General features: G+C 52.5%; 1 protein-coding gene across 4 annotated transcripts in view; it reads left to right on the top strand.

Moving 5' to 3' along the window:
- Window positions 1-25,915, top strand: part of LOC117644434 (small conductance calcium-activated potassium channel protein) — a 138,057-nt gene that overhangs the window by 85,681 nt on the left and 26,461 nt on the right. For all 4 annotated transcript variants that reach the window (XM_034383921.1, XM_034383922.1, XM_034383923.1 and 1 more), the window contains one exon: window positions 25,132-25,297. In XM_034383921.1, the coding sequence (XP_034239812.1) occupies window positions 25,132-25,297 (166 nt within the window). The remainder of the gene's footprint in view (window positions 1-25,131; window positions 25,298-25,915) is intronic.

Genomic DNA, 25,915 nt, shown 5'->3' with positions numbered 1-25,915 from the left:
TCCAAGCTGGCCGGGAGGGACGCGATTTGGCAGCTCCTTATTTACAGTGTGCTCGGGGTGTGGCTTGCGTCGGCTGACGCGGCCTCGCCTTCCGTGTAATTAACTAATTAGGCCCAATTTCGGGTCGACTGTGTGGCGGCAGCCGAGGCGGCAGCCGGGGCGCGGGCGTCGAAGATGGAAAGAAAAATACAAAATCAGTCGGGGGAATCCAGCGCGCGGTGAGGCTGCCGGTTGATTGATGATATTCACGGAGGCTCCAATAAAACGGCGATGAAATTCTTTTCTGAGCCGGCGGCACTTTTATCGGAAACGTGCGGTCTGTCTGCGTGCGGGCCAGCCCGGGCCAGCCTGGCGCGGCGCGGCCGTTTGTCGTGACGGACCGCTCGTCCATTTGTCACACGGCATGCCGCGGCACCACCGGGCACCACGCATTACGGCACTGTTAGTGTGTCAATTAGGACAGAACCGCATATCGCAGGGAAGCTCCTCGTGTTGCCAAAACGGGTCTTCGCAGGCAGCGCATTGTAAAGACAGAAGCGATTTCCAGGGAGTTCCTGAGGGAGATCCTGGAAAAAACGACTTCCAGGGAGCTTTCGGGAAAATTGATTTCCAGGGAGATCCTGGGAAAAGCAGAAAGCGTTTTTGCCCAGACCACGGGACTGTGCGAACACGGCTTTTCCTCGTGCCACCCTCGCCGAGGGGTGTACTACACTGCCACGCGCTGCAAGATACTGTCGGCTTGGTGGCTCGGCAATGCCGGTTCCAACACCCCCGCTCACACAATCATGCACCAGGTTTCACTCAATTTTGATCATGTGGTGAATTGTTTGTGGATTTGTCCGCACAAATTCATGTGACATTTGTTGCACATTTTTAAAAAATCACGCTTAATCTAAAGTGTGATACTTTCTATAAACATTGTGCTTAGAAAACTAGTGTGTAGCAACCTCGAAACGAAATCACTTTAAATTGTTATCTCGTCATTACAGACTACTCTTGTGACGGTTACAGCTGAATTATTCAGCTAGATAATTCCCCAGTCGTAATGGTTCCGTCTTTTGGGCTCTGGCACACCCTTTTACGAGAGGCCCTGCCTAACCACAGTTGCCCTTAACGTCGCTCGAAACTCTCTGCGACTCTTTCGAGCGCGCGTTGCACAACGTGCCTGAAAAAACACTGTCTCTGTTTTCGGCCAGGGATCAGATTTTTTCATCCAATCTCGGCCGGCTGGCGCGGCTGGCGCTCCGGTGACGCTCCGCGGTGAAATCCTATCCAGCAGGCCGTCGGGCCGGCAGGCCGTTGTCTGACCCAGTGCGCGCCCGGGGCCCTCGGCCTGGGCCCTCGTCCGGACGAGCGTCGCCTTGGCCGCCACGCCACGCCGCGCCCTGTCCCCTTTGGCAGTGGCCGCGTGGTCGATAGTCCCTTACGTGCAATGTTAATATCAACTGACGTGGTCGAGCACAAATAGCAATCCACTAGCCCGCCGGGTGGGCCGCCCAGCCCGGCCTGGGCCGCCAGGACACCGACAGGACACCGTCGGACCTTCGCGTCAGGGTCGCCGCGCCGGCACCCGCCCTCCCGTCTCCCGAGGTCGGCGCAGTTTCAAATTTGATGCCTTTCAAAGTCACAGTCGAGGCCGCGACTGCGTCTGGAGTCGACGCGACGAAGCGACTGGAGTCACGTGGCGCAGGTTGCAGCTACTTCGTGGTTAGGGGTGGTCGAAAGCCCCCCTTTTTTGACGTTCAATGAGTCAATTGTGATTTCAATGGCTCATTGAGTGGCGTTTCCCTCCTGGTTTTAAACATGCGTTCGTTTTCGATATCATCACACATCGATTTAAAAATAAGTGTGGTTCTGACCACCAACTGAACCTTTCTTACCACCCCTATTCATGGTTGGGGTGTTCGCCTCGGGAACGAGGGAAAAAAAGCTCCAATTTCGAATGGTTCGCAACCTTGTAAGTCGCGAGGAAGTCAAAGTTCAGTGCGCGCGCCGTGCGCGCTGGACACGGTTACAACAACAAGGCGATAAGGCCGTGCAATTGGGAAAATCGTAACGCCAGTCTAGTTGGCTGGCTTGCCTGGCCAAGGTAGAGCGTGGCTGGACGGACGTCCGTCACGTGTGCGATCGTACGGGACGATAAACCTACCCGACCCCGGGCCGAGCGAGGCCCGAGGCCCACGGTGTGTGTGTGTGTGCTGGCAAGGCTCTGTCGGCCCCCATGGGCCCCGTGGGGCCATAGGGGGGCCCACTTCACCCCCTCGCCAGTCCTACCAATCAATACGCCTAATATACTGATTGCTGCCGGTAGGTTGGCACTAGTGAGCTAGTTGGCAGCCCTGTGCCTACCGACGTGACACCATCTAGCCTCGCCATCTTGAAGAGCATCGCCAATCAGTGCCCAGTGTTGCCAGGACTGTACTATGTAATCCGTTCGTGCTTCCCTCCTGCCGACATAATGGTGGCCTTGGTTTTGATTGGGTGGGCTGTAGACGTCACCTTAGTCGTCACGTGTAACAATTGATGACCAGATCGAAGTGAAAGTCCTCTAACAACTACCTTGATTTCGGCTGTCAAAATTCAGAAAAGGAGTTGCAATTCCGTTCAAGGCTGACGTGTTCTCTGTTCCAAATTATTTGGTCACAAGATTTTCGAAATGGAAGAGCTGTGCCACCAAAAAGGGCGAGATTTTTGCTACGGTCACCTTGAGCAGGTCATGGTGAGGCACGCAGCAGCTGGTTGGGGTTTTCCCTGCCTGCCCCATTATCCCGTTCGCGGTGGGTGGTGGTGGGGAGGCTGGGAACGGGAGAAGCGACAACAACTCATCCTCCCGAGGACGAATTTAACGTCCTCCGAACGGCGCTCGCGTTCGGCTTGAGAGGCACTGGGGCAAGGTGCACTCGAAACTAAAAAGAAACCGACCGTTCGATCGGAGGGCTGTGCCGAGGGCTGTGCCGGGCAGGGAAAAGCGGCCACGCGCCTTTCCACAAATGTCGGTGCGAGCGCCGCCGCTCGATTATCCAAACAGCGAAAACACGGTTTTGACAAAAGGCCGGACGAGGATCTGCTCTTGTCAACTTTCTGTTCTATTGTGCATCAGTGCTATTTGAGGAAAAAAAATGTATGTTAGCAGCAGTCAGATGACCTTCAACACAACTTTTCGTGTTTGACCGACTTTCGGTTTTATTTTTCGAGCCTCTTATTGTCACGACAAGGTTGTGCACGGCCGTATGGAATGTCAGGTGTCGGTCGCAGTAGCTGCCAATCACTCGCCCCGATGGCGCACGGGCCCAAGCCCCCCACAGCCCGGAGCCCCGGAGGCCCAGAGCTTGTATGGGTTGAAGCCCTTAAGCTACGAAATCCCGGGGGGGCTGAGGAGCTGAAACACTAACTCCAAGTTGAGTTTGTAAATTATTTATTGGGTTAAATAATAATAATAATAATAATAATAATAATAATAATAATAATAATAATAATAATAATAATAATAATAATTAGTGGGAGACAGTGAACCAGAAGACACATACAATCATCTGCAATGACATGAAAACGAGCCTTGAAAAGACACTCATGGATGATCATTGCTGTGGCCTCAACGTTAAAACTTTTTCTCGTTTTTTAAAGCGATCGATGCGTGCAGCTTGGTCGATGTGGTCGGACGCAAAACCACCGACGCTGCAACTACCGCAACCGCGACCCACTGGCCACCACAATACAAGGCGTCCTGCCGCAAAACTTTACTATTTCTGTTCAGACGGCCGCTGATCCAGCAGTGTTCTCTTGTGGTCATTTTGTACGGGCCCTGTCGCTTGATGTGAGATTAAAAAATATAATGTGTGCACCCTGTTAAAATAACATTAACGATGGGCAAGGGGCAATGAGGCTGGGAGGGAGGCCGCTTCCCGGCCAAAGTGAATCCTTGATTTGCACACAAACATGGCGCTGGGCCGGAACACCGCCGCCATATAAAGCCCCCCTCCCCACCGAGGCAGAGGGAGAGACACTGCCAAGCGCTAGATGTTGCCAAGCTGACAAACATTTCAGCTCTAGCCTTGCCACTTTGGCACTCAAAACGGCTCGCCAATTTTGTGGCAGGAAACACTTGCCACCGAAGACACGTGCGAGGAGATTTTTGCCGTTGTGATTCAAAACCGTTTCAAACGCTGCCAAAAAGCTCTGCTTGGGACATGAACTGATCGTGACCGAATCCTGGCTGAGTATTTAGACGACGAGACGGTTCTGCCTTACAAGCACTGGTTGGTTGTGTCACTGGCACGAAACACGCCTCGGGGGGCCGCGTGGGAACAGAGCGGGGAGGGGAAAGGGGAGGGAGAGAACGGATGGGGAGCGATGCTGTGCGGATTGCCAAACATGCATCTAGGCCGCGCCCGGTGTGCCTCCGTGTGCGCACGCACACTAACACACTCGCAGGGAGGGAGGGAGGGACCACCCACAGCACTGTACTTCATTACAGCACTTCCGACATAACAGCCCACAGAGAGGTATATATGACGTGCACGGGAAAAAATTGCGACGCGTTTTCAATGATTCCTTTGCGAGACTCGCCGCCCTAGGGTAGAAGGTGACTGCTAATTTCGCGACAGATAAGAAAGGGTCGGATGGAACTTCATTCGTTTGGCGGCGGTGTGCGTGGCCGGGCGATATATTTCCGAATTAACGTGGAAGTGTGCGTTGCACGGCTCTGCGGCGGGGCTCTGGGCGTGGCAGGGCGGCCCCCCTGATTGAGTGGCTCTACGGAAAGGGGTTGCGCAAGGTATTCATTCCACGTTGCTTCGCGCGCAACAGGTTTGTGTGTGGAACCTCGCCTTTTTCCCCCTTTTCGTGAGGCGGCTTCGTTTTTGTCTGAGTTCCAAGTCGCGGTGCAGTCTCCTGCTGTCATGTCGGCCGTCCCTCCTTGAGGTCATCGTCCAGCGTGTGTGGCTCCACATGCCCCCACCTCCATATAGTGCCTCCTTCCCCTGCACCCCCTCCCTTCCTCCCCTTCCGACACACATTGACTTTGTGGCATACATATTTGAGAACCCATTCCCTTCTTGGGTTCAATTATTTCAGATTTCCGGCCCGACGCGCCGGGCTTATGTGCGCTTTCTCCAGCGTTGCCTCTTAAATTGTGCAGCGCGGAGCTTTAACCTTTACTGGCTCTCTTGGAAGAGTCGTTTGGAAGAAAATTCATCCGAGAGCGGTGGGGTTTACGTTTTACTCGAGTTCACTACTGGCCACTGGCATACAGTGTGTGTGCGCGCGCGCTTTTGTTATTACCCCAGTTGAAGCTCGTAAAATGCACGGCGGTGCAACGCATTCGGAAAGAATGACGCTCACAGTTGTTGTATCGCCCTCGCCGTTCTCCCCGCCGAGCGCGAAGCGGTGCAGCCGAGACTCGGGCCAGGATGAATGAGGCAGAGCCGAGCCGTGGCTGATGCAATAAGGATCCCTGGCTGAACAAATCGCCCCTCGTTTCTTTGTGCCATCTTGTCCCGATCAGTCCGATAGATTTTCTTGCTACGCACGCAACCCTGCTGGAGGGGAATCCTTACTCCAGGCTTTGGCAGTGTAGTCGAGGCGCAATTTCCACCGCGATGGAGACTCAACGCTTCCGCGCGGACCGAAATCTATTTATATTTTGCGGCCCTCTTTTTTCATTCAGTGCCAGGTTCAGTCCCCTTCATCGAGTGAACAAAACAATGGCGGGAAGAGAAAAGGCCCGAGCCGCGCGTGGGCTCCGTTTCGGAGAACGACCCTCTGGCTGGATTTCTTTGTAGTGCCATCGTCTCAATCGATTCCAGGTCTCCTAAAGCCAGAATGTGAGGCAAATCCTTAATGAGGATGTTTGGCTATTCCGTCCTGAAAAACAGCGAGCAGGTTCTTATTTCATCCTGAAGTAACCGGAATCCAGAAACTAAACAGACTTGCTACAAAAGCCTCTTGTGTAACGTCCAGCTGTTGAACTGCAACGTATGCACGTGACCGATCTGCTGATTAATCTTTGCACTTTGTGACACATTTTCTACCTTGATCGCAGTCTTGAGATAAAAGTATTTTTGAAAGGTGGATCGATGTCGAGGTGTCGAAAGGCTTGCCCTTAGTTTCTCGCAGCGTTGGTCACCATGCGGGCAGCCCCTTGTGCCGTCCCTTGCGAGGCTTCAGTACTCAGTGTGTCGGGCGGAGACTTACAATTCAGTTAAGCGTGCTCCAGTGCGAGGACCGTTTGTCACGGAAGACATTTATTTGATTATTGTCTGCTTCAATAAGAAGGACCGTGTGACAGATGATTCGCTGTCTACAATTTACTTACATTTCGCAGTTTTGTTTTTTTCACGCAGATAAATTTTTTGTACGATTTTAGTACAAAAAACTGATCAACTTTATCCATTTTTGTTAAAAATTGCGTTGTCACGGGCCTAAATATCTGTGACGTCTCTTTTTAAGTCTATACAAAAGCATGAATTGTGTGGATACACTTTAAAGTGCTCCATTCCTTCTGGGTCGCTGGAAACCCTTCATCTTCCTGGCAGCACCATACCGCCAACCGATTTCTCGCCCAGTAATCGACTGCGTGACGGAAGCTTATGAGAAAAGGGGTGTGGGTAATGCAGTCTGTGGCGTGACGAGTGTCAAGTAGCCACCAGTTGCGGCCTATACCATTTGCAACACCTGCTGTGTGAGACCCCTGAATGTCAGTGGGCCTTGCCATCCCCGCCACGCGCGCCGCGCTGTCCCAGGGGAAACGGAAACTTTTCGCGCGCCAAACCACATACGGCTGGGTCCCTCCCCCTCCCTCCCACCCCCAACTTCCCGCTCCCTCCCCGACTCCCCCCCCCCCCCACTCCTCAACGACCGCACACGACATTTTTGCCGCGACAGTTTTGATGTCTCTCTTTTGTAGGTTGCCCGGCGGTCTTGAGAGCTCCGCTTGGAAAAGTTGGCGCCGCTGGCCGGGCTTCCCCTGCTTAGTTAGTCTGGCCGAGGTAGCCGCTGCTGGTGGAAGATAAAAACGATGCGATCGAATTAGACGGTCGTAGTTTTGCCATTAAGGGGCGGCGGTGTTTTGCGTTTTACGGCAGGCTGCGCGATTTTCATGAAATTTGAGTCTCCGGGGATCCGCCATGGCTCTGCCAGTAAAACCAGAGACGAAGTAATATGCCGCTCGCTGCCAGTCATTGAAAGCAGTGACGTCATGACACAGAACAGGACAAGGGTGTGTCCGCCCGCGCTAGCCCCGGGGGCAGGCGGGGCAGGCGGTGCTGGCGGGGCTGGGCGGTGGGGTGAGCACGGCCGTCCGCGCCCCACTGGCCAGCGCCGTCCCGCCTTGCCCGGCCCCGCCTGGCCCTGCCTGGCCCACTGGGTCGAAGCAGGCAGTAAAACTAGCCGAGAGGTAATTGTCTTCGTTTACGAGTAGGCTCCGAATTTTTCGAGAGGCAACGCGGTCGAACCAACAAGGAGCCAAAGCAGAGAAGATGACCGCCCAAGATGATGAAAAAAAGTTTCCGCTGGACTCGAGCGGAAGGCCCCGGGCACACGGCGCGAGACGTCATGACTCTTTTATCAATTCATTAAAAATGAATGTACGGCGTCCGCAGGAAAATTTTCGTTGTTCGTGTTTTGGGGTATTTTGTTGGATGCTGCACCAAGTGGAGTTGCTTTTAAAGCGGTTGCGGGCCTTTCAGCGTCTTGTGTACGTTTAATCCGCAACCAAGAGACTCTTACCTCTGTTTAATGGCCATCAAGGACCATCCTGCACCGAGTGCCCCGCACTAAAACCGTGAAAAAAAAAAAGAAACACAGTTGAGAAACGTTTCTCATCGCTCATTTATCCTTCATGCGTTCATGACCACCCACGTAGCAAGTTTTTACCGTTGAGTTCGTCGTGGATTTGCAGTGCTGGAAAAGTGCTGCCGACTGTGTACGCTCCCTACATTCACAACGTGTTTGTGTGGGTGTGTGTGAGTGCGAGGCAAATGCGTTTACGCCCAGGCGTGGTAGCGCGGTCAAAAAGACAGATGGGGCCCGCTAAGGCCCGGCGAGGCAACCCCCTTCAATTTCACAGCGATTGCGCCAACGCGGCGTCCCCCTCCGAGGCGCTGGACCCCGTTTTAGCACTGTAACTACGAACACTGTGGCAAAGGGTTACTAAGAAATCTGCACACAACTTTTGATGGTTCTCCTTACCCAGAACCCAACACTTTTCCCAGCCTTAGAGGTTTCAGTCTTCTCCGAGCACTTCATTGGTCTCCAACGGGCATGCGGAGAAAAGCCCTACAGAAGAGAGGCTACGGAGAATGTTGGGTTCCGGGCTTAAAAAATCGTGAGAAAAAATATCTAATTTCTCCTTTTTTTGCTTCCGTGAACATTTTCCCACGTCTTTGTGCTTACAAAAAATAATCACGTTGCCTGTTAAAATTTTTGAAAAGACATGTTCTTGTTCTTTGGAGGGGGGTCTGTGAACTTGTTTTACTTGTTTTCGTTCCAAATGGATCGTGAAATTGAGCAGAAAACGTTGGAACGAGAGGCGGGCATACACACGTTAGTTTCATTGTGTGAAAAAGCTCTTGAGTCTTTTGTCTCGTCTCGCTTGCCCAGCGGGTGCGGAAATGGCGGAGGACGGAAGGCGGACGGAGTGCAAAGAAGGAAGCCCCACAGGGGGTGGCACTGCCAGGTGTTGAAACATTCCGTCTTATTCTGAAAACACGACCCATCGGAACTCGGCGCAGAAAATGGTGCGACAGGGCAGACGCAGCAACGGTCTAGCAGGAAATGGAATTACATCTAAAAACTTTGAACACACTCTAAAAAAATTTGTGGTAGAAATCCTATAAAAGTATCGGACGCATTTAACCTATTCGGTATAGGATTTTTCCCACACAGGACATGGTAATTTTACCATATGTCGATATGGCAAAAATCCTATACGTGTTGTTGGGTTTCTACTATATTAGGGTGTGGGGAAAATACTACACCGTATGGTAAAAATCCCATACGAATTGTGGAATGTTTTCGTTACGTGAGGTGGTGAATCTCCTATTCTAGTATAGGAATGCTTATTTCGTGGATTGTTGGACATCACTCGGGAGAACATCGCACCATTCCTCTCGGGATGGCATGTCAAAAATGAAGTTGTGAGGACTTCAGCAGATGTGACCTCAAACTCAAAAAACAGCTCAACCCTGTCCTAGACTCTCATAAACGAGATGAATCGCTTGAAGACGAAGAAGATCTTGCGTGCACCCAACCTAATGGCCGACCGCAGTCGACAGCGAGTGGCAACATGGAAATGCGTTTTTCTCTACTATAGTGTAATATTTTGTTCAAAACTGGAAGCCAACGGCTAGGGCTGACACTTACTTAGGCAACAGATGATATAATTGTCAAAAATTATTCACTTAAGTAACATAAATCGGAAATACTTATTGGTGAACGGGCACGGCGCTCCAAGCGCCACCTAGCGGCAGGTTTGTGAAACCTGGCGCCAGGCGGCTGACAGTGGGCCATACCTTTGCCCACAGTTCACGTTTTACAAGGTAACCTAATAGACGATGTCAGAATGCTTTGGAGCGCTACGTTTACTTTCAGTCTCATGATAATATCACGTAAAATTCCGCAAGGATTTAAAACCATGGCTCATTTACATAAATAGTTCTCAGAGTTGCCGCGATTTTCAGAGACTGACCCATTTCAAGTTTTACTGAAGAAGTCGAAATAATCTAAAACCATATGCGATAATAACAAGGCACAAAATAACTGTGTTAACCAATCGTGTAGTGCCAATTTCTATACAACGGTTTGACACCACATGAGCTTTTGTTTACTTTTCTCTGGGCAGTTTTGCCGCCTTTGTCCTTATGCAGCCTGTTATCAATATTGAATATCCATTTTGTTCCCCTCTCTCCTAAAACGATTTTTCAGAAATGTTTGGGATTCTTACTAATTCGTTGTAGGAAAAGCACTATACAACGGCCTGAAGTAATAGGATTTCTACTAAAAAGTGTGGCAAAAAACCGATCACGAATATAGGAAATTAAATTCCTATACTCGGTTCGGATTGTTACTACACCGCATTGGCAAAAGAACGAAAAGCATAGGAATTTTCCAAATCACGTATAGGATTGTCGTTTCCCATACCGAAGTTGGTACTTTTACCATACGACGGTGCAGTACAAATGCCATTATTTTTTAGAGTGCAGATTTGCCTCGTAAAAAGTTGCCACTGGCGGTCTTCTAGAATATCACTCTGTTTTTTCCTCAATTCTTACTTTGGATTTGAACGAACTGTTGTACGTATTTTGAGCCTTCTGTTTTTTCATACTCTGCAGACTGAAGAGTGTTCATGGTTGTACCTGTAGCCTGTAGAGCGTTTTACAGCATGCTTTGCAAGAACTCAATAGCTAGCGCCAAGAGTCAACTATGTACACTCTTCAGTTTGCAGAGTACCGTTCCCTGCTTGGCGTGCAAGGTTTTCCATCGCACCCAACCTATCAGCTCTGCGACATCCGAACATGGCAGTTTTCACTGTGACGCAACGCCCTGCTGTCACCTTCTCTAGAGCCGTCAGCAACAGCGGCTTGCGCTTCTCCACTGTGAAAAAATCCGTACGTTGGTACGGCAAATGTACAGAGGAATATAGTACGCAAGCACTTCCGTACTTATTCCATGTGAAGTCACTTAAACGGGTACGGAAAACACGTACGGAGGTTCCGCAGTTGACAATTACGGATTGTCCTGGCGAATTGTTGACCAGACTTGTTCCGTAATTTTATCTGTACATTTTTTTTTCTACGAGTGCAATCTTCACTTCAAACAGTTCCCCAAGCAGTGCCGAGTTCAAGTTTTTTGAAACGAGTGTGTTTTCTGTTTGCAGGTGAGGCCTAATTTCTGTTAAAGTCCTCGGCGCGTCGTGATTGGTGAGGCATGTGTGTGCCTGCGTGTGTGTGCCAGAGTGTGTGTCTGCGTGCGTGTGCGTGTGACAGTGGCGGGCAGGGCGGCGGCTGGGCGGCCCTCGCGACGACTTCTGTAGAGCCTGTTGTATGCAAACAGTTTGGCGCTATCGACCGGGGAGGGAGACGGGCTGCAAGAGAAGCGGGAACAGAAGGCAGGGTGGCGGGACTGCCCGTGAATATGAAGGAGGAAGATGAGGATGATGGCGGCAAGGGCAAATGAGTCAAGAGCGGCGTAGGCCCGAAAAAAAAAGTCTAGAAACTCAATAGTCTACTTCGTGGAGCAATCTTTCCCAATTACGAGTCCATTTTGCTTTGGAGTTGCCACCAGGGGGTTGTCTGCTACGCAGCAGGCAGGTTGTAGGCGTGCGCTTGCCTACGCGCTGCCAAGGAAACAATGTGCTGGAACGCCTCAGCGTTTAAATTGAAGCCGGGTCTACGAGAAATGCGTGACTGCGCGACTTGCTCTACGAGAAGAAGGCACGACGACAAAACATCGTACTAGCCTAATGAATCCTGATGCACCCCTAATGCCGCGCCCGTGGAAACACCAGCAAAGGCGCTTGGTACGGCCCATCAGGAGAGAGGCGGGGGAGGCAGGATGCGTGGCTGCTCCGCTACTTAATGGCTCTGCGGATGACTTTGGATGGAGTGTAGAGTAGGGTGCCTGATCAACAAATTAGCAGTCATCACCCCCACCAACAACGATGAGACAAGTTTAATCGCTCTTGTTGTTTTGCGTCATTACTTCCTGTGGCTAATAAGAGGTCCCTTCTGCCTCGGGCGTCCTCGTTGTTTTGTCTTCCTTCGCGACCGCGTTTCGCCGCGTTTCGCGTTGGCACAGCGCCACCGCCGCTCGCAAGAAAAAAGGCGATGAGGGGTTTCCTAAGCGGGGCAAGGTTGTGGCCCGCATAAGCACTCTATTTCCTTTCCCCTGCTGGCTGCCGCTCGCTGCTGCTGCCAGTGGGCGTTGGGGCGATCTCTCGCATACGGAGGAGCCGCTTGATTGAAAGCGGTGCGAGTTTATCTTCTAAGTCAATCAATGTTTGCGTTGCCGAAAATCTGCAACGCCCACGAGTCTTGCTATTCCGTGCTCGCACCACCACTACAAAGGGTGAAGAAATTCGAAAACTTTTGACTTTCAAAAAAGTTATTTCGTGTTATTTCAGCGTTATTTCCCCGTTATTTCGACGGGAATCCAAAATTGAAACTGTTTCTCCAGCGCGCCACCAGCATCCAGGGAACGTTGAACGTTGGAATCGCTTTGCCACTATTTTGCAAAGAGTTTGAGGTTTCCGCAGTGCTACCCGTCCACTTGCGTAATGGGGGCGTGCTGAACAGGCCTGAACGTTAATAGACATCATTAACGGCCGTGCACGCGGACCGACGTTGCTGATTTCACGAGGCAGCTGAACAAGTCCGCCCGCGACATAACGGGGCTTCACCAGCCACCACCGCTGTGCCCGAAACCAACTCTGTGATAGACCCACACCCACGCTGAAAATCGGACGCTGGTCGCAAAAAAATACATTCTGATTAAAAAAAACTGCGTTTTCGTTCCCACTCATCATGTCTGTAGAGCTTGGAAAGGTCCATTTACGTTATTTTCAGAACTTGTGTTAGAGGATTGCGTATAAGAATCTATCTGACTTTGACTGAGAGAAACTTTGCGATTCGCAAGCTCGGGTCGTGATGCTGCCTTGTTACGTTGGGACACCAGGGTAAATGGGCCTGCAGCACTACAGAGCGACCTTCTTTCACCCCCGGTGATGCATCATTAAGATGACCCTGCGGCCCTGCGGGACATAAAGTAGCGCATGCAAAATGCAGGCAAATTAATTTTGCGCCCTGCGTGTTAATTGAAAGAAAAATGATGGTTTACACCGAAAAAAATAGTACTGCCGCTCAGTTTTTTAGCCCCTGACCCATTGAAGCCAGGGGTGTGGTAAGCTAGCCGATTGTAGGTTGGCCTGAGACTTATAATCGGCCCGCTTACTATGTATCCTTTCGTCTGTAAAGGCTTCGAAGCTATGAGGGATAAACGTTCTCCGGCTCGTTTACCCTGTGTTTCTCCAAACACATCTAGGACTGTACGCTGGCCGTGTGGGCTCCGGGCTAAATCCTGCCAAGCCGGATCTGGCCAGGCTGCGCGGCTGCGCCAGGCCGGGCGCATTATTCTGCTGCCTTCCCCAGCGGCTCGGCACGGCTCGGCGGAAGGAAGCTGCAGCCCGCACCACTTCAATAATAATTAAGCGAAACGTAGGCCTGTGTCGTGCCTCCCGCTGTTTCGGTCCAAAAGGTGAACTCTTCACTCGCCAAAAAATGCTGCGGTTTGATTAGAATTACTTATGCTTCGTCGTTACACTTTTAAAGGCGGCATCTGAAGGTCTTGAAGAATTACGTCGTGTTATGAAAGAAATGCTTCGTATGAACCAGAATTCCGCTTAACGCGATACGACGTATTTCACTGTAAATTTTACAGCGACTTCGTTTCCTTCGCAAGAAGTGATGCCTGGTAGACCTTTTCTGCGCAGGTGATATTCTTGTTGTGTCAACTTGTTTTGCCTCATTTGACGTCCAAATCAGATAATCTACTGGCTCCACAGACGGACTGCATTTAAAAAGCTATTGTTATTTCCCACAATCATTCACGCTGTTGGCTCGCTAACCAACTGTCGGGACGTGGGTCACGGAAGCGCCATTAGGCTTAGGCTGCGCTAAATATTTAATTTACCGCATATTATTTCGTGACCAGCAAGTCTAGCGTGTTAGGCTGGGGCACACGCAACTCGCATCAGAATGGCAGCGCGCCACCGTTTGATTTACTTTCCTCTGCGTGCTGGGTCGGTGGGGTGCTCATTTGACGCACCCTCAAATTTAAATATCAATTTCGTGCGACGCACCTATCGTTATTCTGAATCAAATCTGCTTTACCACGGAAAGTTATCCACAACTAATGAATTTCGTCAACTTTTATCATTTGATTGATGCGTCTTTTTTGTGCGTATATTGGCAGTTTCTCCTGCTTGTGCTAGTATAGAAATTGTTATATCAAAATTTAAGAGGGTATCGGGCCTCTTGGCTCGCCTTGTCTCGCCTCGCTGGGACTGCTCGCCGGACACAAAATCAAGCAGTCAGCAGATAAAATTATCCTCAACTTCATTGGCATGGTGCTCCCCTGGAGCCTGTAACAATCAAACAAGGCAGTCCGGCGCTCCCTTGCGACCGGCCTGGAGCGGGAACTCCAATATCGGTAACCTGATTCTGTTCCACCCGCCTACGCCACGCCGCCACGCCAGCGCAATCCGTTGTGCCCAGTGAAATCTGCATCGTCTGAAATTTCAGGCAGACTTGTCTTTCAGTGCGATGGATGGACTTTGAAATGTGATAGTTAGATATCCCAATCCGACGTGATCATGATAACCAATAATATATTACTTGAAGAACAGATTCCTGCTGTCCTATTTTATTTTCGCTGCTCTATCAATGAATGTCTTTCTTGCTTCAAAGAAACAAGAAAAAGTTCGGCTCGTGCAAAACTTTGGTTGTTGTTTTCTGTGCTTTCTGAATCAAACGAAACGTGTCGCTCTGTGGTGCAACTGTTCTTCGGGTCTGGCTCGATGCTACACGAATAAGGTCAGACATCTCCGGCAGGGATAAAACATATACAACTCGTGACCTTGGTTTGGTGGCGGCTGCGCGCCTCGCCGGGTATATTGGTTCCCGTCTACCCTGCACTGTCCGACTCGATACCCTCTTTTTCACTGCTGCTCAACGGATATGACGTCATTCGTTATAACGTCACATTCTAGGATGTGACTTTCGTCTCGTTCCTGTGAATATGATGTCACTTTCGTTTGAATGTTGACAACGAATGTGACAAAATTCATATTCTGATGAATACGACGTCGCACTCACTCAATGACAGTGAGGGCGCCTACTGACTTGCAACGGCCATACTTGCCTTTCTTTGTCATTGCGGCCTGAGAGTGCCCTTGACGTAACTTGAACCCTCATGTGCTTACCTGACAGTGCTGCTTCGGAATTGGCTCAGGGCCTGGAGTCCTGGAGGGTGGAGCGTTGGAATGCGAAGCGCGCCAAACCGCGCAACTTGTCTGCCGTGGCCCCTGCAGACCCGCCATGCACGCGTGGAAATTCGGGCCGTCATGTGATCAGGGACCGGCGAGTTGCCCCGCACAGTGGGTCAGAATACCAGAGCAGGTGGCCAAAACTCTTAACGCGTTTTGCGCTCCAGAGTCGCTAAACATGACTCGAACCGAACGTGTGTCACCACCAACGGATTGCTCTCGGAACGAGGATTCCATTGGTGGGGTCTCAAGTTGAATTCAAGTCGTTTCTAGCGATTGCGGTGCTCAAAGCGCGTCCGGTATTTTGACCGCCTCTACCGGTCTTCTGACCCACTGCGCCCCGGACTGCCACAACATGGTTCTGACAGACGTGAAACATTCAGGCTTGGCAATGAAGCTATGCGGGGCAGTCCCAGGCGTGGGATTGAGGAGAACATTACTCTCCCGAATCCACACCCCTGCCTCACATTCTTCCCGTGCTCCTTCATCCACTTCCCGGCCAAGACAGACCAGCAAGTCAGACATTTGTCATTGGCTGAGTTATGAGTGAGGTTGCTGGGCCGGCTCCAGGGCGGCTCCAGGGCGGCGGCAGACCCTATCCAGAACCCTTCCTGGCAACACTGCTCCGCACCGCCGGCTCGCTCGCGTGGGAGGTGGCGGGATCTGGGTCGACCGGAACTCCCTGGATTTGCGTCCGTACCATTTGTTGTGTGTAACGTTTTCGAAGGATAGGGTACTGTTTTATATCAATTTGAAGCAGGTGCTTGACGTTGATAAATTTTCTCTAGCTGCTGCCACTTCCAGCTATGGCAGGCTGCAAAATTGTTCCCGGAGGGAATACGCATTCTGCACTGTGTGTGTGTGTGTGTGTGTGTGTGGACATGTTTGTCTGAGTGTGTTGGTGCCATGCCAAGCCCTCTCGTCGGCAAAAGTTTACCCAGACAAAAATGCATGCGTGCCTATCGCGGCCCGACAGCGAATCTCCATCCTTCCTTCCTTCCAGGCTGGCCAACTTGTGCCGCGTATCTGCAGTTACGGCCGTTAGGCCCTACGCCGCGTCCAAGGCCAGAGAGTGCCGGCGGTATTGCCAACCAAATAACTCAACGGAGAGACGGCCCAGTGTGATTCGGCTTGAAAGTATATGTGCCGCCGCAGGGCTGCCAGGGGCCCAGCCTGGGGCCCGGGCCTGGGCACGGTGCCACGGAATAGGCCTGCTGGAATCACGATCCACGTCCCGCCGGCTCAGTCAAGCAGATGATTTTCGCAATTGTTTTTTAAGTTGTCCCCCTTTTTCGGCGTTCTTGATAACGGCGCTTCTCTGAGATGGCAGCGGCTGTGATCGCGTGATTCATCCTCACGTTTACAGTCCCTAGCAGTGACGTGTGGCGCCCCATAAGAACGGGGCGTTTGTTTTTTTCCTTCGGCTTTTAGACGGTTGAAGGGTGAAGCGAAATCATGAAAATTTCAATCTGGACTCGTAAACCAAGGCACCTGGTTTTCTCTTCGCCGCGGGCTTTTGGAAGTATTTGAATACCAAACTAAGTTGTCCACAGTCCGAATTCGTACCGCCTAACTCCCGTTCGTCCCCGCGGAGTGGTGAGAGTACGAGGGGGGAACAACTTGCCACATTCACTGTACAAAATTGTAAAGCATTCCGGTGGAGAAAAACCATGAACATGTGAGCAGAGATCGTGCACATGCCAACACATCCCCACAGTCATTGGAAACAAGATTTTGCATTTGGTCACCTCCTCCTTAAAGTATCCCATTTTAGGGGCGGCGAGCATGCGGAGTCTTCTATTGGCTTGAATACCGTTGATCTCTGTCGGCCCCCACTAGCGGCCTCGGCGCCCGTTGACCCAGGCGCTACCTAATACGCGTCTAGTTGAGTTTGCATGCCGTAAGCCGCGCCGTCGCAAGGCCACGCCCGTCGCCCTCACTACGCTCTGCCACCTCGGCCTAGTTTCGCCTGGAAAAGCGTAGGCCGCGTATCGCCACCGTGCGCTCTGTGTGTGTGTGTGTCTGTGTGTGTGCGCGCTCGTATGTGAGACTGGAGAATTTCATGGTGCGGGAGCGCTTCGTGTGCCTAAGCGTGTGTGTCGATTATAATACGGCGCTTAGATTGGGCAATGCACTCTTAAAATCTTTCTTTAAAGAAATCCAATTATACGAAGGAACGAAGCATAGGACAAACGTTTGTTTTTCTTCGTCGGTCTCTCTTTATATTGAAGAATGAAAATCCAAATAAGATTCGTATGGTGGAGAAATTTAGCTTTGTATTGCGCTTGCGCTGAATTCACTGCAACCGCTCAAATTTCTTTGTAAGACATTTTAAGTGTGCCCGAAACTGTGGGGGAAAGGTGCGATTGTTTTATACCTTCAGGCACACTTTCAAAGTGCGCTGCCGCACAGCCTGCCACTGCCTTCGCCAATGCCGCCCTTTTTGACCCAACTCGGTTTTTGCCGAACTATTCTTTTTCGCGGCCCTTTCGGGTGGCAGTTCCACTTTCTTCTCAGCACCGTCGTAATGGATGGGCCTGACCTCGACTGGGCTAATATTTCGCTTCCGACTCTCTGAGGGGAGGAAGCCAGGTTTTACTTCGCGAGTGGACCCATGTGTATATGACACAATCGGAAATTTCGTCCGACTCGTACAGAGAGAGGACCGGAGGTGGGTTTATTTTTCCAGCCGCCTCTGTGCTATCTTCGCCCCCGCTCTTGAAGCTTTCAAATAGATTGCAGTGTTCCTTCCCGTCCTATCATACGCCCATCCAGCGCACTCCTTGGCACCGTGGGCTAAATGGTATTGCACTTTTGCGGCCAGTGGACAGGAAGTACTTTGCAGCCGACACGGCACTTCTCTGCCCTTCCTAGCCTCACTCTATTGTCCTAACCGCCCCTCTTTCTGAGAATCTCTAGTTCTCTCCCCCTCGTTCTTTCAATTTTATTCACCTCTGCTCCCTTTCTATGTGTGCTCCCTATTCCCCCGCTGCTGTCTCCTTTTTTCTTGCCTCCTTTTTTTCTGTCTCTGGTTGTTCGCTTTCCTGCTCACTACCAGCCCCACGCCCTTTTAGGCCCTTGCCTCCCCCCCCTCTCATCGCCCCTCTTGCAGACTCCCACGGTGTACAGTCTCGATATTAACGCGTGAATCAGCAACACCGTTTTGCCGAGATTATCAACTAAAGTGATTGGGGTGGACGCATCCCAATTAACCTGAATGTAGGCTCGGCAAACGTCGCTACCTCTCCCACCCCCTCCCCGTTCTTCCTTTTTCATCGTCCTCTTTCCCTTTCTGGCTGAGCACACTGTTGAAAACAGATTAGAAGATCCCTGAAATTTCGTCGGGACTTTCATTCGGTCTTCAAAGAGATGTTTCTGTATGACACCTGCTGGCGGACACTCATTAAAATCAAAAGCATTGGAGGTTTTGAAATTTTTCCAAGTATCAGAGGCATTTTATTTTCACCCAACACGTTTTCTGTGAATCACCAATCCTTATTCTCGCAGTGAACCTCTCCGCCGGGCCTATGGGTGTCGCGCAGGGGCTCAATCTCCCCGAGATTTATTATGTGCTCCGTGGTCCGCCGTGTCGCGTAAGAAGTCAGCGCTCCTCGCAGACCGTACCGGCCGTGAGAAAAGCAAAAAAAAGAGGACAGCTGAGACGGGGGTGGCGGTGGGCGGCGGAGTTACGAGGAGAGCGGGGGGCGGGGGTCTTGGGGCGCCGACGCGACGATTAGGAAAAACGGGACGGTGGAGGATAAAGCTCGCGGCGTAGTCGAAGAGCTCCCAGACGAGAAGGTCAGAAAGGGGGTGACGAGGCGCGGGGGAGCGGTCGCTTGAAAGGGAAAGTCAGTGGCAGGTGGGTTCGCATTAATTCGTAATCAACAGCGCCGAGGGAAGCGACCGGAATGAATGGACAGTAAGCAGAGAGAGAGAGAGAGAGAGCTGAGGTTGTGAGAGTGGGTTGAGGATGGCGCTGCGGGCGGCTGGTTTTGTTCGGGACTCCCGCGAGACAGGTGCAGCTTAAAAGATTGAATGGAAACCCTCGATTTCCCACAGGGAAAATCGTGATGCGCGGCCACAGCAGCAAGCTACTCCTCAGTACTGTGTGATGCAAACCTATAACCATTATACGGCACTCAGACATTGGAGATAGGAAAAAGCTACACAGAAAACTTAAGTTTGTACTGAGTATACGCAGAGCACTGTATTGTGTTCTGAGTAGACAATTAATTTTTCAGCGTTATCGTAAGTTGCTGAGAACCTTTAGCCATAGGTTACCATAGCAGTTCTCAACCGTGTTTGGCTCGCATCCCCCAAATTTGTAGACAAAAATTTTCGCGACTCCCAGGAAAATTCGCTGTGCATTCACGACACTCAGGCTGTTTGCTACAAAACTCCGCATCAAAAAGGATCGAAAAAGATCTCGCAGTGTGCTGAGCTTGACAAACAGTGTGGAGGTGACGATGGCCCCCTGCTTCCGCGTGTTGAGCCCGCAGTGCAGTGTCCTGGCCACGGCGAGCCACGGCCACGCCGTAAAGGGCGGGGTCGGGACGATGCTTGATGCAGGGCGCTATCTGCAGCCCCACTGTGCTGCTGCTGCTTTGATGAGGTCGTCGGGGCGTTCTTTGAGTCGTTACCCACTGCGTGCTCGCAGCGCTTGCCACTAACATCCTGGACGCGGCCACCATGATTGTCAGCTCATGGCACCAGTGTCGCTCACACATACTCTAGCAGTGCTCTGCATCTAGGCTCTCTCTCTCTCTCTTACTCTCTCTCTTTCTCAAACACACACAGAGCGGCATACGCGCTGCATTCCGAACCTGCATGAAATGATCCAGTCCATCGACTTGGTTCTCCGAGAGCGGGGACGCTCTAGGACGCTTTCATTAAATGGCGTTCACGGTTCACGAGTACGTCGCTTATCGCTCCCCGACGGCGGGAACGCGGCGTGGCGCAGAGCGGCGCGAGGGAGAAAAATTAGCATTCCGACTTTGGTGCCTTTGGCTGGCTCGGCTGGCGCGGCTAGGCAGCGCGCCGGGCCTATCGAGGCCCGTCCCCTGGCGGCTCTTATACCCCCCCACCCCCTTTTCCCCCACCCCACCCCCCGCGACGTCGTCGTCTTGACCGACCCTTTGACGCTGCTGGGCCCCGGCTGGGCCGGCCCAGGCTGCAGGCTGACTATGCGCTCGCTCTGTCTCTGTCGCACCCGTCCCGCAGGGCCCGTAGGACCTGCAGGGGTGCGAGAGAGGCAGAGCGAAGTACGGGGCAGGCCCCCCCACCTCGAGGACAATGCACTTTGTGCCGCGCCACTGGCTCCCTCTTCGATCTTGTTATTCCCGAGCCGGTATTTGTGAGTCCAACACAGCCCCTGGGAATCCGCGTGGCACTGCCGTGGCACTGCCGTGGCAGGGCGGCGAGGCGCGAGGCCGAGGCGGCCGGGGCACAGTGGGCCAGGAGACCGGTGGAGGCGGCCAAAATCCCGGACGGGTTTCGAGCTCCAGAGTCGCTAAATGGGACTTGAACCACACGTGTGACCCTACCAATAGATGGTTCTCCGAACCAGGAGTCCATCGGTGGGGTCATGCGTGTGGTTCGAGTCCTGTTTAGCGACTCGAGAGCTCAAAACGCGTCTAGAGTTTTGGCCGCCTGCGTCGGTCTTCTTGCCCACTGTAGAAGGCCTGGCCGGACCGTCACACTGACCATGAATGCGGTCGAGGGTGAGAAATATGCAAAGTTGCGCTCGCGAAGCAAGGGGAACAGAACAGAGCGTAGAAAAGATGATCACAAGTTTCGCGCGTCCCGATTTTTCTTCTCCTTCCTTCGCTGTCCCCTTGCCCGTCCCTGCCCCTCCCTTGCTTTACTGGCTTGTATTCTTCAGTCTCCTTTCGCTTTTCTGGCCTGAGTTTTGGTCTGCGCCTCACCCCGTCCCACTCTCTCTCTCTCTCTCTCTCTCTCTCTCTCTCTCTCTCTGGCACTCTCCTGCCGCAGCAGCCCCGCTTTGACCTGTGCGTGGCCCTGCGTGCCGCCTGCTGATTTGGCCGTGCTTTTTCCTTGTCATTACTATTCCCGCGGGGCGGACCGGCCGGGGAGGACCGGGCCCACGTTATGTCATTCCGACGCCATGTCGACAACCCCCTGTTATCTGCGACACTGGCTAGCACTGCAGCAGTTTCGCCGCATTGTGCCTCGTCGGTGCCTCTGTGTCTGTGTGAGAGAGAGAAAGAGAGGGGGGGAGGAAGAGAGGTGCTTGTGTGGTTTCTAGTGTCGGTTTTCTGGTGTGTGTTGGTGCGTGCGTGTGTGTGTGTGTGTGTAGGTGTGTGCGCGCGCGCGTGTGTTTGTGTGTGAGTGTGAGTATGCAGTAAAATATACGCTATCGCGCTAAAACACGGGGTGATTCTCATCCCCATATTCTCCCCTTCTTTTTTACCTCCTTTCGCTGGCAGACTGGAGCGCAGTGTTCGGCTCTGCCAGGCTCTGCCAGGCTCTGCGGGTCCTCCGAACGGCGTCATGGCCGAGCACGCCGCCAGCCAGGGCTGCCAGCCAACCAGGGCCGCAGACGAAGCAGAGAGTCTCTCTGCCCTTGCCCCTCTTTTTTTGTTTTGTGTTTCCCCCTCTGTCTTTCGCTTCGAAAATTGAATTCTGCGTTGACAAAGGATCTAAAGGATGCCGCGGCGCGGCGGCCGCCGTTCTGCGGATGGGGCAGTGTGCAAATGTGGGGGGCAAATGCCGTTTAATTGGACGGAGTGTCGTGCTTTTGGAACGAGTCGACGGATTGGTGTCGCCACGGCCGAGCCCCCTATAGGAAGAGAGCCCAACTTGTTTTCCACCTATTTTCCTCTTTCAATTTTTTAAACCCAACTTCCGGTCCGGACCGGAAATGCGGAGGCAGCGCGCCAACTTTGACACTAGTTGGCAAAATTACCACAAGTCTCGGCGAGGCGTGGCGAGGCGCGGTCCGTGCCGGCCGGCCGACCGTAGAATCGCGCCTCCTTGATGAAGGGCCCAGTGGCCTTGACGGCCTCGGCGGCCTTGGCGCCGCGACGCCCTCTTGCAGGTCATTACGAAGGACGACAGCAAAAAGTCGCGTCGACGTGGAATATTTTTTTTGTTTTTGTTGTTTTTTTCGGCGCCGTTTTGTATTGACACGGCACGTGATTGCCGTCCGCATTGCGGTGTCGTCGGCAGCCCGTCTGCAGGGCGCCGGGCTGTCTGTCTGTCCGGCTGGCGCTTTGTCTCGTCGGCCGCCAAGCGGGCGGAGCACTGGCGGAGCACTGGCGGAGCAGGCTGCCCTACACGGGGACCCATTCCGGGGCTTCCTTAGCCAGAGTGGTAGTAGTGGCTCGGCAGTAACCCCCTCCCCTACACCTCCCGAGACGAGAGTTGCCTCGGCCTCCCCCCTCCCCCCCCCTCTCCGCCCACTTTTCACTTCACTTTGTTCGGCCGAAAAATGGTATGCGGTACTGGACCGGGCTGGCGGCACGCCCGGCACGGCCGGCACGGCCTCGCCTACGGAACGTAGGCCCGCCCGTCCAACCCCTATTCGTATACACGTCTGCAGAGCCCCCCCCCCCCCCCCCTTTCCTCCTATCGGCGCACACGGATCCCTCTCCGTCGATCCCCAAAGCACTTCCCTAAACTCACGTCTGCGACGGGCCGGGCCGGGCCGGGCTGTCCACACCTGGCGCGCCACGGCGGCTCGTTCCTTCCCTGTCCCCCACGCCTTTCGCCCTCTTATCGTTTTTACGTCACCCCGCCGCGTTTTTTCACTCGCACGCGCGTGCGCCCGCCTCCCACCGAAAAGGGCCGCCGAGTCACTTTTATTGGCGTCGCCGTTGTGTCTGAGAAATCGCTTTGAGACTCGTACGTGTCGGTGCCGTAAACGGTTTTCGGATTGGCCCGCGTCTTGTTGGCCCGGTCGTCTTTTGCAATAAACCGTGCCGCCACCAGATACCGGGGCACGATTATCCGGCACACACACGAACACACACAAGCCCAGATATCCGGTTGCCGCTTTATTCGGATTTTTCTCTCCCTCTCCCATGACTCGGCCGCCGTCCTCAATCCATGTTGACCATAATTCTCACGCCTCATTGACCGGAACCGCAATAAGTATGCGACTGTCAACATGGTGCGGCTTCATATCTCTCTATCGGTCTCTGGGCCTGCCTCTCTCTCTCTCTCTCTCTCTCTCTCTCTCTCTCTCTCTCTCTCTCTCTCTCTCCTCTCTCTCTCTCTCTCTCTCTCTCTCTCTCTCTCTCTCTCTCTCTCTCCAGGCTCGTTCCGCCCTTTCCTGGACCGACGTGGTGGTGGCCGTGGGGCCAAAGTGGAGTCCCCAGCTATTCCTCGGGTCCGCGGGGGTCTCGTCAATATCTTTTATTGTCGCTGGGTTGGGGCGGGGCGGGGCGGGGTGTGGTGGGGCGTGCGCTGGAGTTGGACTTAGACTTGACTTGAGGCCACCCTGTCCACCCCCACCCTTCCACTTGCCGCCCCGGGGTCCTTTCCGGATTGGCCGCCGAGTCCCTCGTTGCTGATTCGGGTCGTAAGATTATTTATACCAGGGCATGTGATTTGGACTGCCAAATAACAAAACATATATACGGACTGCAGCGCAGTGATGAGATCCCAGAGAGGGGGTTCCTCCGTCGGGATTTCCTTTCATCTTTCCGGAATGTTTGTTTCCTTTGCCTCCGCTGCAACTGACTCGCATGCAGCCCACTGCAGCACTCTGAAAACCATACAAACCATTTCAGACCTCCCAAAAGAAAGTTGCTTATTTTTGAGCACATACTTTCTTAAAAACCTATGACGCATCTGTTTCGTAACAACGAAGAAAATGGTGGCGTGTTAGAATTGCTTCGCAGAAATTGACGCAGAATCCAGCGTGAATCATTGACGCTTATCGCGATGTCTGACTCGAGAGCCAACTCGGCGTGATTAAATTGCTTCCTTTCGCTTTCAATCCCAAGGGGAATAGAGTTTGGGAGGGTGCTCTCCTGGCTTGTGCCAATAATGCTCTTTTGTTCCCCTGGAAGGCCCAGGAGGGCCCATCTATGGGTGTGATAATAGCAGGCTGCCCTGCGCCGCACACTGACTCCGAGCGTCGTCGTTCTGTCTCTCTCGCACCAATCAGGGACGCCCCATGAGTGTGCGAGAGACAGAGCGACGAAGACGGCTCTCGGAATGAGCCAACAGCAGTCGAAATGCCGCTCCCTTTGAGTGCGAACGCGTCGGTCGTAACGAACTCAACATTTATGAGGTTTCCATCTCGGAACGCGTAAATGTTACGCCTAGACTGGCGTCATCGCTGATATAGGTCTCGCTTTACGCCGACTGCGAGCCTTCATCGGTTATCGTTCTCGAAGTATCGACCACGTGCTTGAAACCTTACGAAGTATTTTGAGCATATATAGTACAAACTAATTTACTTTGTTATACGAAGAAATAGTTCGTAAATTACGAAGTATTTTCTTAATACGCTTATGTATGCTCAATATATTTTGTCATAATAAGCTACTTTTCTTTGTAAGTCCTAAAATAGTTTGTGCGGTTTTCTCAGTGCAACCAGTACATTTTGTACTCGCAAGTTCGTTGCAAGTGAGTTTGGGGCGAAAATACTAGCTTTTTAGTTGAACCCGGGACGAAGCTGAGTGCCACAGCTCTCGGCCGCCTGTGTCCCCTAAGGTGTGTCCCGCTGCAGCGCTCTGCAAACAATTTGTTCTTTTTGGCGCGACTTTAGCATTGCTGTGTGTACAGCTGACACAATAAGCCTGCCGCCTTTGTTTTGGAAACGGTGTCGTCTTGCTTGCGTTTCCTCAGTTTGTCAGATGGAATGGCAGACTGCCGGAAAAAAAAATGGCGACGACAGTCGTTTATTTTTCCATTGTTGCTCTTGGCCTAATTGTAATGACGAATCTCGTGGGGAGGAGCGGCTCGTGTGCGACAAAGTGCTGCCGTCACGTTGCCCCGTTTTTCACCGCCATTCTCAAGTTGGCGCCTAATCGTAGTTGGCGACCCTGCCACGCATGCGCCCCTATCTTTGTTGAAAAGCCGCATTGTGCTTTGTTGTTATCTTTGTTGTTGTTTTGTTGCAGCTCCGCAAACCGGTGTCGACACTGTCCATCCCCGGCGCCATGAAGGAGGGCGAAGGGGAGGCGGGGCTGGCGCTGGTGGGGGTCCACTCGGACTACCCTCGCTACACGGAGGAGCGAAGCCTAGGAGGAGGGCTCATCAAGATGCAGGGTTCTCTCGGCTCTACGGGTGAGTAGCACCCTTCTCGTCGCCAGCTGCGCGAACAGCGGCCGAACTGTGGTTCTCGCCAGAAGTGAAGAAACTTGATTCAGGATACGAAACTCCAGTCACTTTATGAGCTCTGTCGTCTTCCAATGGGGTATTCCGGAGAAGGTCTCGACCGGAAGCCAGGATCGACTATGCTGACCGGAAACATGTAGTTAAAGTTGCTTATGTGTCGTAATTAACTCGTACTTTTGGACAATTGACATCTAAAAATAGAGTGGTGCCTTTTTTACACATTGGTACAAGCCTGTGAACGAGTACCGTTACATGAGTTTCCCCCGAGGTTCCTGGCTGCCGGTCAAAACGTCCTTAGCCCCGTAGAACCCTAACCAAAACCAAACACATGATGGTACCGAAGGGTTCCTCACCTGAAAAACAAGCCATTGACATCACCATATGCATTTTGATTCCGTAAATACTCTAGGGCGGTCGAGCTAAGGGTGCCCAAACAGGTCTGCTGCTGACCTTCACTTTAAAGTCACCGGCGCCCACCTCAGAAGCACGGACGGCCGGGGCTCCACAGTTTGCAGGACACTCTTGAGCGAGTGTTGCTCGAGTGCTCTAATCTCTTGACTGTTGTAG

Source organism: Thrips palmi, unplaced genomic scaffold (assembly GCF_012932325.1).
Source record: "Thrips palmi isolate BJ-2018 unplaced genomic scaffold, TpBJ-2018v1 HiC_scaffold_18, whole genome shotgun sequence".
Lineage (NCBI taxonomy): Eukaryota > Metazoa > Arthropoda > Insecta > Thysanoptera > Thripidae > Thrips > Thrips palmi.
Note: the sequence above shows the minus strand (reverse complement) of the source record. Positions and strands in the feature narration are given on the sequence as shown.